Source organism: Dipodomys ordii, unplaced genomic scaffold (assembly GCF_000151885.1).
Source record: "Dipodomys ordii isolate 6190 unplaced genomic scaffold, Dord_2.0 Scaffold97, whole genome shotgun sequence".
In the NCBI taxonomy this organism is placed as follows: Eukaryota; Metazoa; Chordata; class Mammalia; order Rodentia; family Heteromyidae; genus Dipodomys; species Dipodomys ordii.
The window spans coordinates 1,185,228-1,199,580 of record NW_012267313.1 but is presented as its reverse complement, the minus strand read 5'-3'; the positions used below and the strand labels follow the sequence as shown (position 1 = coordinate 1,199,580).

At 35.5% G+C, this 14,353-nt stretch overlaps 1 protein-coding gene across 1 annotated transcript; it reads right to left on the bottom strand.

The window, feature by feature from the left end:
• Positions 1 to 9,792: 9,792 nt before the first annotated feature.
• On the bottom strand, positions 9,793 to 14,004 carry Cenpw (centromere protein W). Its single transcript, XM_013026815.1, has 3 exons — positions 13,810 to 14,004; positions 11,303 to 11,416; positions 9,793 to 9,933 (listed from the first exon to the last, which is right to left on the bottom strand). Exons 1-3 carry the CDS (start codon positions 13,933 to 13,935, stop codon positions 9,907 to 9,909), a joined length of 267 nt encoding a protein of 88 aa, XP_012882269.1. The 5' UTR covers positions 13,936 to 14,004; the 3' UTR covers positions 9,793 to 9,906.
• Positions 14,005 to 14,353: the final 349 nt, after the last annotated feature.

The following is a 14,353-nucleotide window of genomic DNA, read 5'->3' as shown; positions in this document are numbered from 1 at the left end:
AAACGAATTTCAAGCCATACCTATATTTGTCTTCCTTCTCCTACATTTAAATATTGTCAAGTATTGTCAAGCTATGAGTAAGATTTCTATCTGATGAAAACCAATATACTATTCCAAATCAAGTTTTACTATCTTAGTTCTAAGCCCAGAATTTTTCAATTTTACAGAGCTTTGCTACTATTAAAGAACATGCATACTCCCTGATTAGAATTACTTCAGCCTTTTAGCAATATTTATTTTCTATGCATTTTCTTCACTTCTTTCTACACTACTTAAAACAATTGGATCTGAGGAATAATAGAATCTATTTTTAAAATGTTAATTCTGTTTGAATGGCATTGTCTTCCGACTTTATGTTTTTGCATATGACAATCTACATGTTGTTCATTTTATCTACTCTGTATTTAACCTGTTACTCAAAAGCCTTAACTACTCATTGGAGACTGTTTCTCTCTCAAAATGAGACTCTTCTATTTGTTAGACTTCTTACAACAATAGAGGACTAGACCACTAATCAGGCAGTATGGTAGCTCCCAAAAGTGCCTCCTCTGTTTGCCATTTTCCAAATAGAGGATGAGTTCATTCTCCTCCCTGACTTCTTAAATCAGGGTTGGTTTTCTAATTGTTTTGTTCAATGGAATGGGGTAAAAGAAAGTAATCTGGGAATCCCATCTCAAATAAAGCCTCAGATCATGGTTTAAATAAAAATTAAAATCTGTCAACTGGTAAAAGTTAAAAGTCAAAACAACCTATGTGTAACACAAAATAAATAAATCTTTTCCTCTGTGAGTTCTTCTTTTCTTATCTCTTATTTCATAACTTTGAGTCTGTTGTGGAATCATTTCATTACTTTATCCACTAAAACATCTTCCAACTAGTTTCACTCTCTATTCTTAACTCATATAGTTACTCCTACATTAATCTTTTAAAAATATTTTTATTGTAAAGGTCCTGTTCAGAGGGGTTACAGTTGCATGAGTTAAGGTGGAATACATTTCCTATTGAGCATTGTTACTCCCTCCTTTATTTTTCCCCTAGGATCCCTTCCCTCCCCACCTCCCCAACTCCGCCCTCTTCCAGCCCCCTCCAAGTTGTAAAGTTGTAAAATTCATTTTAACATAGTGTCTTGTACATCTCATTGTTAAAATGGGTCAATCTGTATCCTTGTTTCAGTATTTTGTTATTTCCCTTCGTCTTCCAAATTAGAAACATATATATTCAAGATGCAGGGCACCAGAATCAAATACAGTGACAACAGGGGTTATACCATTAGGGGAAGAACATACAAAAGCAACAAAAAAAAAGCACATAGTACATTTAAAATAACAGCAACAAAGAAAAAAATCTCATGTACATAGCTTGGGGTTCATTTCCCTTAGTATCATCTTATGTGGTCATATGTACATAGTTTTTTACCTTTTCTGCTTGTCTGGTAAGATTATCCTAGACATATACTAATTATTGCAAAAAAGGGAAAGTATGGGACCTATGTTTCTTTGGGTCTGGCTTACTTCACTTAATATAATTTTTCCAACTCTTTTCATTTCCTAATAAATGGGTGGTGCCATTCTTTCTGATGGAAGCATAGAATTCTATTGTATATATATATATACACATATACACATGTGTGTATACATATGTGTATATATATGTGTGCACATACATGTGCATATCTACATATATATGTATATATACAATGGAATATATATATGATATATACCTATATATGTGTGTACTCAATCAACTTTATTTTCATATTTGAATTATCTTAGTAGTTATATTTTGCAACTACAAGTATTACAATACAATGGCAACAGGGATAAAGATGTATGTTTTCTATTTTCATTTAAACCATGGTCAATTTAACTCTCAACTCTTAGACATAAAATTTGATTCAAAAGCATTCTATGGACAAACTGCTTAAACAGGAATCTAGACATCATCACAAAATATGACAGGAAAACAGTCATAAAACATAATATTAATTTTCATGTATCACTTTGTCAGAGCAATGAGAAACAAATCTGATGTATTTCTCTTGCCCTACTAGATGGAAAATCCAACAGTAAAATTTTAGAATACTCTTTGTATCATATTTTTCTATGTAATTTTACACATAAATAACATTACTTTTTACTACAATAATTCAATTATGGTTTAATCCCAAATCATATAAATTACTTAAGATATATTATTAAAGTTCCACTTTAGTAGTTTCTGACCTATATAATAATTAAAATAAGCTTTAAAAGTTGATTTTAGTTCATTCATTATTCAATCTGAAAAATAAAGAATTACCAATTATTTCAAATTACCTAGATGTCAAGATTCTCTATGACTTGTACTCAGACTGTTTATATGACAATTTCCCAGGAATTTTAAGTGTTTATAAACATTAACCCTCTCTCTGAATCTTAGTTTTCCTTATTGTGACTGTGACCTTTATCATAGGTCTGAAATAGAAATTAAATACTCCAACAATGATGACAGAGGATGTTTTATGGCATATTTTTACTCTATCATGATTATCTAGTGTTAGTCCATTCCCATCACTGTGATAAATTACTTGAAAAATCAACTTACAAGTAGGACAGGTTTATTTTGGCTCACGGTTATACTACAAGGTCACTTGGTGCTGTTGCCTATGGCCTGTGGTAGACTATACCATCACAAGAGTGCATGGTGGAGACCTGTTCACTTATTGACAGCTGAGAAGTAAAGAGAAAGAAGACAGGGTGACAAGGGTCCTATGATCTCCTTTGAGGACATGCCTCTAATAAGCTAACTCTTTGCACTATATTCCAGTCCTAAAGGATCTGCTAACTCTCAACTCCACAGGCTAGGGACAAACCTTCAACACATCGACTACATTATAGTACCTAGGTATTAAATTTATTTTGTGTACTCCACACTATTTCTACAATTATTCTTCTTTCCAATCAAAAGATTGGATACAAAAGATTTGGAAGGGAATAAGGTAAGAAATGCACTATATGAATTGTCTATTTTTCTGCATGTAAGAAACTGGAAAAAAATTTACTCATTCACAAAGGAGGTGTTTCATGAGAAAAGTAATCTCAAAAAGAAAGTTATATTTAGAATAGATGGAGAAATGGGGATAATTCAAAAAATTCAAGTTCATATGTTCATTAGCACATTAGGGTGATTGAAAGATCAGTGGAGAGAGAAAGTTAGCACTTTAAACACTAGGAAAAATGGTAACCATCGTCTACAGTAAGTGGGAGAATCAGAGATCTTTAACAGATTCCACAAATAAGAAACTGAGGAAAGGAAAATTCTGTTAGAAGCTTTCTATGTGTAATGCTAATGAAATCTGCATACAATGCTTCTAAAAGAACCTTACAGTTGTCACCTATATTCTCCTTCAAAACAACTGAAGACAGGTTTCTGTTTCTTTTACAACACAGAATTGAACAGCAGGCCAAAATGGGATAGGCATCAAGTGACTTCTAATACTCATCCATTCAACAAACATGTAACTGAGTCTTCCATAAATGAAGGTAGCATATACAGTATAGTTTGTAGGGCCGCCATCTAAAATCCTATCACTTTAAGTTTAGTATCAAATGTCTTTTAAATGACCATCCTGGAACTAAATCAAAAGGGCATTTTTCATGCCTGTCGATGGAGTGAATGTGAGACAAATAACTGTGTGTTATTATAGTCCCTAGAAAAGTGCTGGATAGGAAAAGAGGAGACACAGTTAAATACAAAGAAATGATCCATTTTGATACAGGGTATACAAAGAACAAAATCCCATGTATCACTATTACTTCTATGTACTAAAACCAGAAAGCCCAAAAAGCACCCTTAAGAAGCTGCAAACCAAACATCAGCATTTATATAGCCTTCATGGATACAGAAAATGTTGTCAAAAAAGAGCTTCTATTGGATAGGAAAAATGAGGTTGATGGAAGACATTCTTGTATAAGTTGAAATACTTTGTCCTACTCTGCTTGAAATCAGATTCCTCAAGGATCTAGTTGATGCTATTGGAATTGTAAATGAGTAATCTTTGGAACCCTCATTACATGGTAATTGCTACTAGAAATACGAGAAAGTTTTAAATTACCATGATGAGAACAACATAACTGGGTTACGGATAGGGTGTCACTAAAATTGGTCAGAAATTTTAAGAGAAATGCCAGATTTAAAGTTTGTAAATTGACTGTCATAGACAAAAGTTAACATAACTAGAGCAGGCAGGCCTGACTGGAGCAAATCAACGAATATGTCTTCATAGAAAAAGAGGAACTGATTGTGGATGAGTTATTGCTATACTGTCCAACTTTTCAAATTGAATTTGTATGTAAACTTTAATTTAGAAATGTAATCAGTCAATAAAAAATTTTATGCAGGCTACATAAAAGTTATACATGAGTAAAATTTAGTGCCCAGTCTCTGTTTACAGTTTCTAGCCTCTAGCTCTTCCACATGGTAATAACCAGTTGATGAAATGCTTCTAATCTGAACCTAAACTGGTATGCTTGATATTGTGACTAGCATACAAAGCAGCTGCTTTCCACTGAGCAATATGCTATATACAGTTCTGCTGTTCACTAAAGAGTCTGGTGGCAAGTCCACAAAGAATTCTGAAACTTAACAGACCCAGTCTTTCCAAGTGCATTTTGTTTTTGTTTTTGTTTTTTTTTACCAGTCCTGGGGCTTGAACTGAGGGCCTAGGCAATGTCCCTGAGCTTCTTTTGCTCAAGGCTAGCACTCTACCACTTGAGCCACAATGCCACTTCCAGTTTTTTCTGTGTATATGGTACTGAGGAACTGAACCCAGGGCTTCATGCATGCTAGGCAAGCACTCTACCACTAAGCCACATTCCTAGCCCCTCCAAGTGCATTTTTATACTAACTAGAATTATATCTTTAAGATAAAATTTAAGTGTGCAAGCCAAAGCTATCCCAATGTCACATAAGAAGTATCTCTGAAACGTCTATCTTCTAGTAGTTTGTCTCTCACATGTGACTGTACACAAATCAAGAGAAGTGATTCCAGTTTGAATCTTCACTCAAAAAACTTGATTACAATTTTAAAACAAAAATTACAAGAGGTTTTAGGGGTATAACTCGGTGTTACAGTGCTTGCTTATTATTCATGATGACCTGACTTTGACCATTAGAACCACAAAAAAAGTTTACAGGGAAACAGTAAAAGTGGAAAGGACATACTTGCCTAGTGAGCACAATACCCTGAGTTCAAATCTGTTCAGAAAAAAAAAATAAATTCAGTATTTAGAAAGTTTATTGATGTAACAGTTTCTCCCCTTCAATACCAGCAAAGATAAACATTTCAATATTGTACTATTTAGAAAAAAATCTTTGGTTATTACTTAGGCTTATCTATTTCTAGAACTTGGATCTAAAGGAGGAACTTCAAAGAAAAATTACAAATCCTGGAAACCAGGTGTAATAACATTGAGTTTTCAGTACTCTCATGTCCATTGTTCAACCTTTTCTTTTTTTGGGGGGTGGGGTGGGGGTGGGTGGTCCCTAGAAGCCTCCACTCAGATCATGTCTACTGTTTCTGGTAGAAGCCCTATGTTGTTGGATCTGGTTTGGATAATGCCACCTTATATAAAGCAACTAAAAAGACTAAATAAAAGTTAAAGTACTTTTCTAGCAAGCTCTTTATAACATTTAAGAAACAATCAGTCCTTTTGTTTCAAGGACTCAGATGTCCAGACATGCATTTGGTGAGAATTTCATATGGGTCTAAAAACTGTTTTTAATGTTTTATTTGGTCTGTAAACATAACTGAAAATTTTGTTATTTATTTTGGTTTCATTTGGATTTGGTTAAACACGTTTATAAATGGAGAATGATCAAGGTACACTGAATGCATATATGGACATGTCAAAATGAAACCCACTTGTACAACTAACAGGCTAATTTTTTAAATATGGACAAAATACTTTTCTTCTCTTTTGTTTCTAAACATCTTATAATAGCAAAAATATAAATTCTAAATCACGGACACCAGAGGGCCAATAAAAATCCAACAAAGTGTTATTGGTGGACACTATCTTTAAGGAATCCGGGTCTTCATAGAAGTCTCTCATATGAGAATTGCCTAGTCATGGGCAAGTGAAAGAATATTGTACCAGGTACACTTGTCAAAGTAAAACATTTTTGTCTCAAACCATTAAAATTCCTTGACAGAGGCTATCAGATTTTCTTTGCTCTTGGGACAATAAGAAGCAGACTGGGATACTGTCAGTGAGCTCTCTATTGCTAATACCTAAGATAACCAACTTAAAGGAGGAAAATACTGGGCATAGCTCAAGTGGCAGACTGCCTGACTAGCAAGTGAATCCCTGAATTCAAACTCCAGTGCTATAAAAAAAAAAAAAATAAAGAGAGAGGAAAAAAATACAATTTTGGGTCCATGGTCAACTGTTTCCATTTTTAGGCCTATTCGATATAGAACATGGTGGGGACCATGGAAAGAGAAAAAAGGTGTTTGCATATAGCTAGCCAGTATTTCTAGCACAATTTTTTGTTGAAATTGTTACTTATTACATGTTTTTGATATACCTGTATAAGGTAAGCTGAGCATCAACAGTCTTACATATATGCTTACGTCATTTTTTTTTCTTGTGCCAGTAATGGGCCTTTAAACTCCAGGTCTCACACTATTGCTTAGCTTTCTTGCCCAAGGATGGTGCTTTACTAATTGAGCTACCCCTCCACTTCATGTTATTTGAAAACAACAGTTGTACAACCCTTCCATAAACAGGTATCACCATTTCTATAGGACGGTACTTGCTTTATTAAGATCTTATAAAGTGCTTTCAATTCTTCCCAATTATTGATAGGTATATTTCATATAAGGCCTTCATTGGCTGAGATACATTTCTTCTATACTGTTTTTTGGAGTCCTAATCATAAATGAACATCAATTATTAGATGATTTTTTAAAATATATTGACTTAATCATGGTTCTCTCTTTACTGTGTCATACCACATTGACTTGCATGTGTTCAAAGTAGTCCTTTGAGTTTTTTTTTTTTGAGGTTTCTCCTAGAGTATATTTTTCCATTTCTGATTTTTTTTCTATGCCACATAATTTATTTCATACCCATTTTCAACTTTTATCTGTATTTTTTCTTTTTAAAATTTTGGATTATTTTAGTATACTAAGGCCTAGAGGGATGCTGCAAATATTATCCCTCCCACACAATAAAGAGAGAGTACTTCTCTACTATTATTATCAAAAAGCCAAATATAGAATCTACACTTCCATACCACCACCAATAATAATAAAATACAACTATGCATCTATCAGAATACTATGAGGGAGTCTATGGTAATAAGACTTAATAGACCAAGTCTTAATACCCAAAATGTTTAACTTTCAATGAAAATATTCATAATATGTAATCAGCGAGATTCCAAATTGAATGATAAAAGTCAACACTAAGATAACACAGATGTTGAGAGTTATCATAAGAGGATTCCAAAGCAGTAACTCAAGAAAAAAATATTCCCATGAGTAATTAAAACTATGCTTGAAAATACATGAAAATAAAGTCTCAGAAAAAAAACAGAAAAATAAAAAATATAATAACTGGACAAATAATTAAAAAATCCCTTCAATAGGTCAATCACAGGGTAAGGGGAAAAACAATGAAAACAGTGAATAATACAACACAGAATTTAACTCATCTGACAAACAGAACAAAAATAGACCCAAAAAACTGTGTCATCAAAGTCCCATAATCAGGGACAAAATGACTTTGAGAAAAGGCTTTGTGTGACAAAATACAGGATATAACTAGAGAAATAATGCAGATTCACTTAGAGTACACAGGATATAACCAGAGAAATACATGTCATCATAGTCAAGTTTCTAAAAAAATGAGAGACATCCTAGGAGATAAATAATCTACTAACCATAGAAGAAAAATATTTTGAAATACAAAAGATTTTCATCCAAATACATGATGGGCAGAGGAAGTGATATAATATTTTCAAGTGCTGTAACTATTGTCAATTCTATATCCAATTACAGGATAGTTCAGTAATCAAGAGGAATCAAGATAATCCCAATGGAACCTAAGAAAAATTATCAGGAAGACCTAACCTAAAAGAATGGTTGAAGGAATCTCTCTAAACAGAAAAGATATTGTTTAGAAATATATAGTATAAAACAGTTACTAAAAAGGATTGGAAGACTCAAAACAGTAAGAATATAATCATTCCAAACTGAGATACAATTATAATTCATATTAAAAAACAATCTTAGCAAGATTAATTTTGTATACAGACGATATTATTCTAAAATTCATAAAGGCAAAGAAATAGAGTAATAGCTAAAACAGCTCTAAAAACAATCTACATAATTTAGAAATGCTATAGTAATAGAAACTACTTACTGATAGAAATATAAATCAGAGGAATAGAACAGAGTATAGGAATAGGCCAACATACTGTTATCCCCAAGTATGGCCAACAGAAATTTGATAAAGATGCAAATGAAATTCAACAGAGGAAAGAGAGTTGTCAACTAATGACAGTAGAATTGGCATTCACTGTTACATACCCACAGACACATATACAAACTTTTCCCTAAACCTTACTCCTTATAAACAAAAATGGATTAGAGATGTAAAATTAAAATACAAAACTTTCAAAATATAGTGTAAGAAAAAAATTAGAAGTTAGCTTTTGATGGATAATCCTTAATCTATAAAATAATAATAAATCAATACTTTTCTTCTTTAAAATTAAAAACTTAAGGCCTATGTAAAAATGTACGTGAAAATGTTCAACATATTAGCCAATATGGACTATGTCCCCCAAAATTCATACATTAAATCCTAACACAAAGGTGATAGGTAATATTAGAAAAGATAAAGCCTTTTGGAGGTAATTAGGACTTGAGTATAGAATCCTTCTAAAACAGATTAGCATATTTGTGGGATAGACCCTAGCCCTGTAGCCTCTTTCCTCCATGCCAAGATATTATATAAGTTAGCATTCTGAAACCTGGAAGAGGGCATTCACCAGACCCCAACCATCTGAGACATGGCATTTGGTATCCTTATCTCAGACATGCAGCACCATAACTGAGAAATAAACTTTTTTATAAGCGCCCCAGTATATGGCATTTTGGTATAGAGAACTCAACTAAGATAGAAGACATTTTGAAAATGCATATAAAAACATTGAAGAACTTGGGTCAGAAGAGTATTACAACAGACTCAAATGTTTAGGATAATGTGATCTTTCATGTACCACTAATGGAAATGTTAAATAGTATAGCCACTGTAGAAACAGTTTGGTAGGTTTTGGTTTTTGTGGGGTTTTTTTCAAGCAAAATGTATTCTTAACATTTGTCCCATTTATTGCAGAGATGAAGACATATGAACATGTTAAAAACATGTGCACAACTATTCATCATGATTTTATTTATAATAGCTAAACATGGGAAATTACCAAAATGTTCAATTAATAGGTACACAAAGTATGATATAGCCAAACCAGTGAACACTACTCACAAATCAACAGGAATTACTGTACAACAACCTGAATGGACCACAAGGATGAGAGAAAATAAAAACCCAAAAATCATGACTTATTATGACATCTACATGACATTCTCAAAATGACCTAATTATAGAGATAGAGAACAGTTATTAGTTGTCATTGCTTAAAATGGCGGTCAGCAGGGGACAGCATATATTTTAAAAAGTAAAATATTCCTGTGAATTAACTTCAGATGCTTCAGTACCAGAAAAAAATACGCATACACACTTCTCATCTAACCAGTATTTTAATAATCATAATATAAACTAATAGAAAAATGTTTTTATTATTTGCTGCCATCTAAAATAGTAAGTATAAAATATTCAAGAATATTTTCTTTGGCTTCTAACCTTTGCTCTTCTTTAGAATTACCTGTAAAAGGAAAAATAAAGATTCATATTATATGTATAGAAATCAAAACATAATTCTCAACAAAAGATTAATTAAACATGTATACAAGGTACAAGTCTCTGATTTGTAAAAGCCAATTTGGAGGGTAATCAGAATTCTTTCCCTTATAAGTGACCTCAGAACTTGGAAAAAATTATATTAAATGAAGTAAACCAGGCCTAAAAATACATAGGTCCCATGGTTTCCCTTATTTGCAATAACTAGTATATATCTGAGACAAGCAGAAACGGTCAGATTAAGTTGATGTTAGGCGAAAATGAACCACAAGATAAAGGCTCAAATGTTTTTTTTTTTTGCAACTGTTTCTAACAAAATTTCTTTGTTGCTTTGTATGTCCCTTTCCCATGGTATAACCCCTGTTTTCACTGTATTTGATGTTGGTATAATTTGGGGAGAGGAAGGGAAAAAACAAATTGTTTAAATAGGGATACAGGTGGACCCATTGCAACAATGAGATGTACAAGACCTTTTGTCAAAAAATGAACTTTACAACTTTGGCGGAGAGGGGGAGGCGGTTGGGAAAAGGAAACAATTTTTTTTTTTTGGGGGGGGGGGGTGAGAGGGTCTGGTTGTGGGGCCTGAACTCTGGGCGTGGGTGCTGTCCCTCAGCGCTTCAGCTCAAGGCTAGCGCTCTACCATTTGAGCCACAGCGCCACTTCCGGCTTTTTTCCTTTTTTGCTAATGTGGTGCTGAGGAATCGAACCCAGGGCATCTGGCATGCAAGGCAAGCGCTCTACCACTGAGCCGCCTTCCCAGCCCCTAATTTTTTTCTTTTAAATCAATCCTCTGTTTATATTTTTTTCCTACTATATATATTTTTTTTCTTTTTTTTTTTTGTCGGTTGTGGGGCTTGAACTCTAGGCCTGCGTGCTGTCCCTCAGCTCTTCAGCTCAAGGCAAGCGCTCTACCACTTGAGCTAGGTTTCTGAGTGGTTTATTGGAGATAAGAGTCTCAGAGTTTCCTGCCCAGGCTGGCTTTGAACCTCGATTGTCAGATCTCAGCCTCAGTATAACAGGCTTGAGCCACCAGTGCCTGGCTACTACAATTCTCTTAATTGCAACAAACAGCTAAAAAATAATCAGGGTAACTTAAAATGGCCATAAAGAAACTTTAGATAAACATCAAGGTTATATAAAGTTTCAGATTAGGAATGGGTAAACATCAATTATTCCCTAAGCAATGGTAAAGCAGTAACATTAATTTTAAGGAAAAATAACTTCATAACTGAAATCTATTCACTTGAAAAGCCAAACATAAGCTAAGGTTCCTGGATCAGGCAGAGGCAATGGCCCTGGTAGTATTTTTAAAGCTAAAGAAATGCAGACTTTACCTTTGCTGCAGCCAGAATGTGATCCTTGCTAATGATTCCACACTTTTTCTCACAAGCATTAGTCCTGGATTCTTCTGCTAATCGTTGAACAAACAATAAACAGTTCAAATGAACCTTTAAAAGAAAAGTAAAAATGAATTCTTAATATCAAACACTAATTCTAAAATAAGGTTGTTTTTAAAGATCCTAAACTATACTGCATTGCAATATACGAACAAAGTGCTTTGTATAATAGATGGAAGACCACAGAAAAGTATTTAAAGCATCACATTATATCAAATTTAAATGCCAACTATTCCTGCTTCTGATTCCAAATAAATGTATTTATAATGTAATTTAAATTTCAAAAAATACTAAATAAAAACATATCAGTGACGATTTTAGGCCCTTTTTTTCTACTTTTTACTTTCTGCTGGTCCTGGGGCTTGAACTCAGCCCCTTAGCACTGTCCTTGAGCTTTTGTGTCCAAGGCTAGTACATTACTACTTAAGCCACCTTTCTACTTCCAGCTTCTGGTGGTTAACTGGAGATAATAACCTCGCAGACTTTTCTTTTTTTTTTTTTTTTCTCACAGACTTTTCTACCCAGGCTAAGTTCAAACAGCAATCCTCAGATCTGAGCCTCCTGAGAAGTGAGGATTACAGGCATGAGCCATCTGTACCTGACATGAGGTATATTTTTAATCAGATATTTAATTGAGTATTTAAGCATTCAAAAATATAATTTAAGAATGATAAATTGAAATTTTTAAGTTTCATTTCCTTTTTTTATTAGCCAATCTATTGTACAAAAGGGTGCTTTTTGTTTTGTTTTGGTGCCAGACTGGGGCTTGAACTCAAGAGCCTCATGCTCTCATTTGGCTTTTTCCAGTCAAGTCTGGCACTCTATCACTTGAGTCACTCCTTTAATTCCTGAACTGAAAATTTTATGTACAAAGGTCAAGTTCTTGTCATTTGTGAATTTTCTTAATATATAAATCATTAATAGTGGTGAGCAGAAAACCATTAAGCAAAGAAATAGAGTGGATATATGGCATATAAGAGACAGTAGATAACTGCTTAATGGAAGCCAGGGAAGACAAGTAGGTCACCTAGGAACAGCTAATGAGCAAAGAATTTCCTTACCCTACCACTACACCTGCTTGGAATTTCAATTCCCCTTCTCTTCCATGCCACACAGATCCCCTCCCACCACAGAACTCACCTGACTATCTGGCACTTAGGCAAAACTGGATGGATATTGAGAAGCAGACTACTTGAAAAATGTTTGCCAAGCCAGATATACTGGCTGGTAGTTTTCTAGAGATCATTGACCAGTAATAGTTCTTTCTCCATTTAGAAGTCCCAGGAAAAGTCCAGAACAAACTACCTAAAAATTTATTCAATGTGAAATCCAGTTTGCCTATAACACCTCTATCACCACCATAGAGTAAGAGCAGTAGTAAAAGAGCCTATATTGCCTTTTCTTATAGAAAATAAGAAAAGAACATCAAGAAGAGTGCAAATTATTAGAAGTACTACTACTATTCCATAGGAGAAAAATGTTATGTTTTTGCTGTAGAGACCAAACAGTGGGAAAACTGAAACAATTCTAGAGTACTCTAGAAAAAAAAAAAAGGAAAATACTTCAGGGTAGCAATGGATGGGAAGACAGTGAAAAACCTCAAGAATTACAGGCAAAAGAGAAGTTAGAAAAACCAATGTATGTGAAGAACAATTGAAATGATTTCCTCCCCAAGACTATTTGTTAGCCATGGGTCTGTATATTTCTCTGAAAACTAGGTGCCTGCTTTAATAAACTGAACATGTGTTTTATTATTTGAATAGGTAAAGTATTAACTGAGAGCACTTTAGAGATCAATCCGGGTTCTCTAATAAAATTAAGAGCTAAAATTAAGAGGAAACTGGACAGTGTTTAGCACGGTGAGAAGAGAAGGGAGGGTAGGTGGAAAAGAATTTAAATGTTTTTTGTTGTTGTTGTTAAGAGAAAAATGCTCAAAAACGGGTATTTTTTTAGGTGTAGCTTTCATACCCCTTACCAACACAGAAAATCGCAATGTCAGATGTTTCTATTATTATTGAGAAACCATAAGAGAAGCCCGCCCGGTGCCCGTGGCTCCCACTTGTTAATCCTAGCTATTCCCTGAGATCTGAGACTTTAAGGTTCGAAGCCAGCCTCGGCTGGATAGTCTCTGAGAACACCCCCCCGCCCATCCCCCCCCCAAAAATAAAGCTGGGAAGTGGGGCTGTGAGTCAAGTGGTAGAACAGTAGGGGGGGGGGAGAGGGACAAACATTTCCCCGGCAGTCAGCTGACGTTACCAGCAGCCCCAGCCCCTTTTCATTTATTAAACTCCAGCTGCCTAATTTCGGCGGGTCCTGGTTCAGCTCGGCGTCGGGAGGGTGAAGCCGGGCCCGAGCCCGGATCCGCGAGGCGGGGTGCGGCCCCGGCCCGGGGTCGAGGCTCAGGCCGGCCCCGCCCTCCTCCCGCCCGGAGCCGGTCGACTCACCAGCAAGTCGCCGCGCGACACCAGACGTAGGTGAGGCTTCTGTCGCTTAAAGACGCCCTTGAGAAAGCCGCGGGGAGCCTTCCGCTTTACCGGCCTTCTCCGGAAGACCGTGGTCGACGGCGGCATGCTTCCCGTCAGACAGCCGGCTCCGAGAGCTCCCGGCCCCAAGGTTCGAATTGGCCGCCCAGGGCCCGCGCCGACGCGGGGCAGTGACGTCACCCGCGCGCGTCCCGGAACAGCCGAGGATTGGTAGAAAACTCCCACGGTGGGCGGATCCCGAGCGCTCTGGGACTTCATTCAAGGTCCCTGGGCCTCAATCCCTGCCGGGGTTTTCACTGCTCATTAGAAATAGGTTCCCAACTGGTGATGGGAAGCTGTAAAGAAATGGTATCAAATCAGGACAGCCACGCTGGGTCTCCAGGCTAATGCAGTCTAATGAATATAAATTTTATTTTTAACAGGATTTTATTTTCCAGACCTAGTGCTTAAACTCAGAGCCGGGGCGCTGTCCCTGGGCCTCTTTGTGCTCAAGGCTAGTGCACTA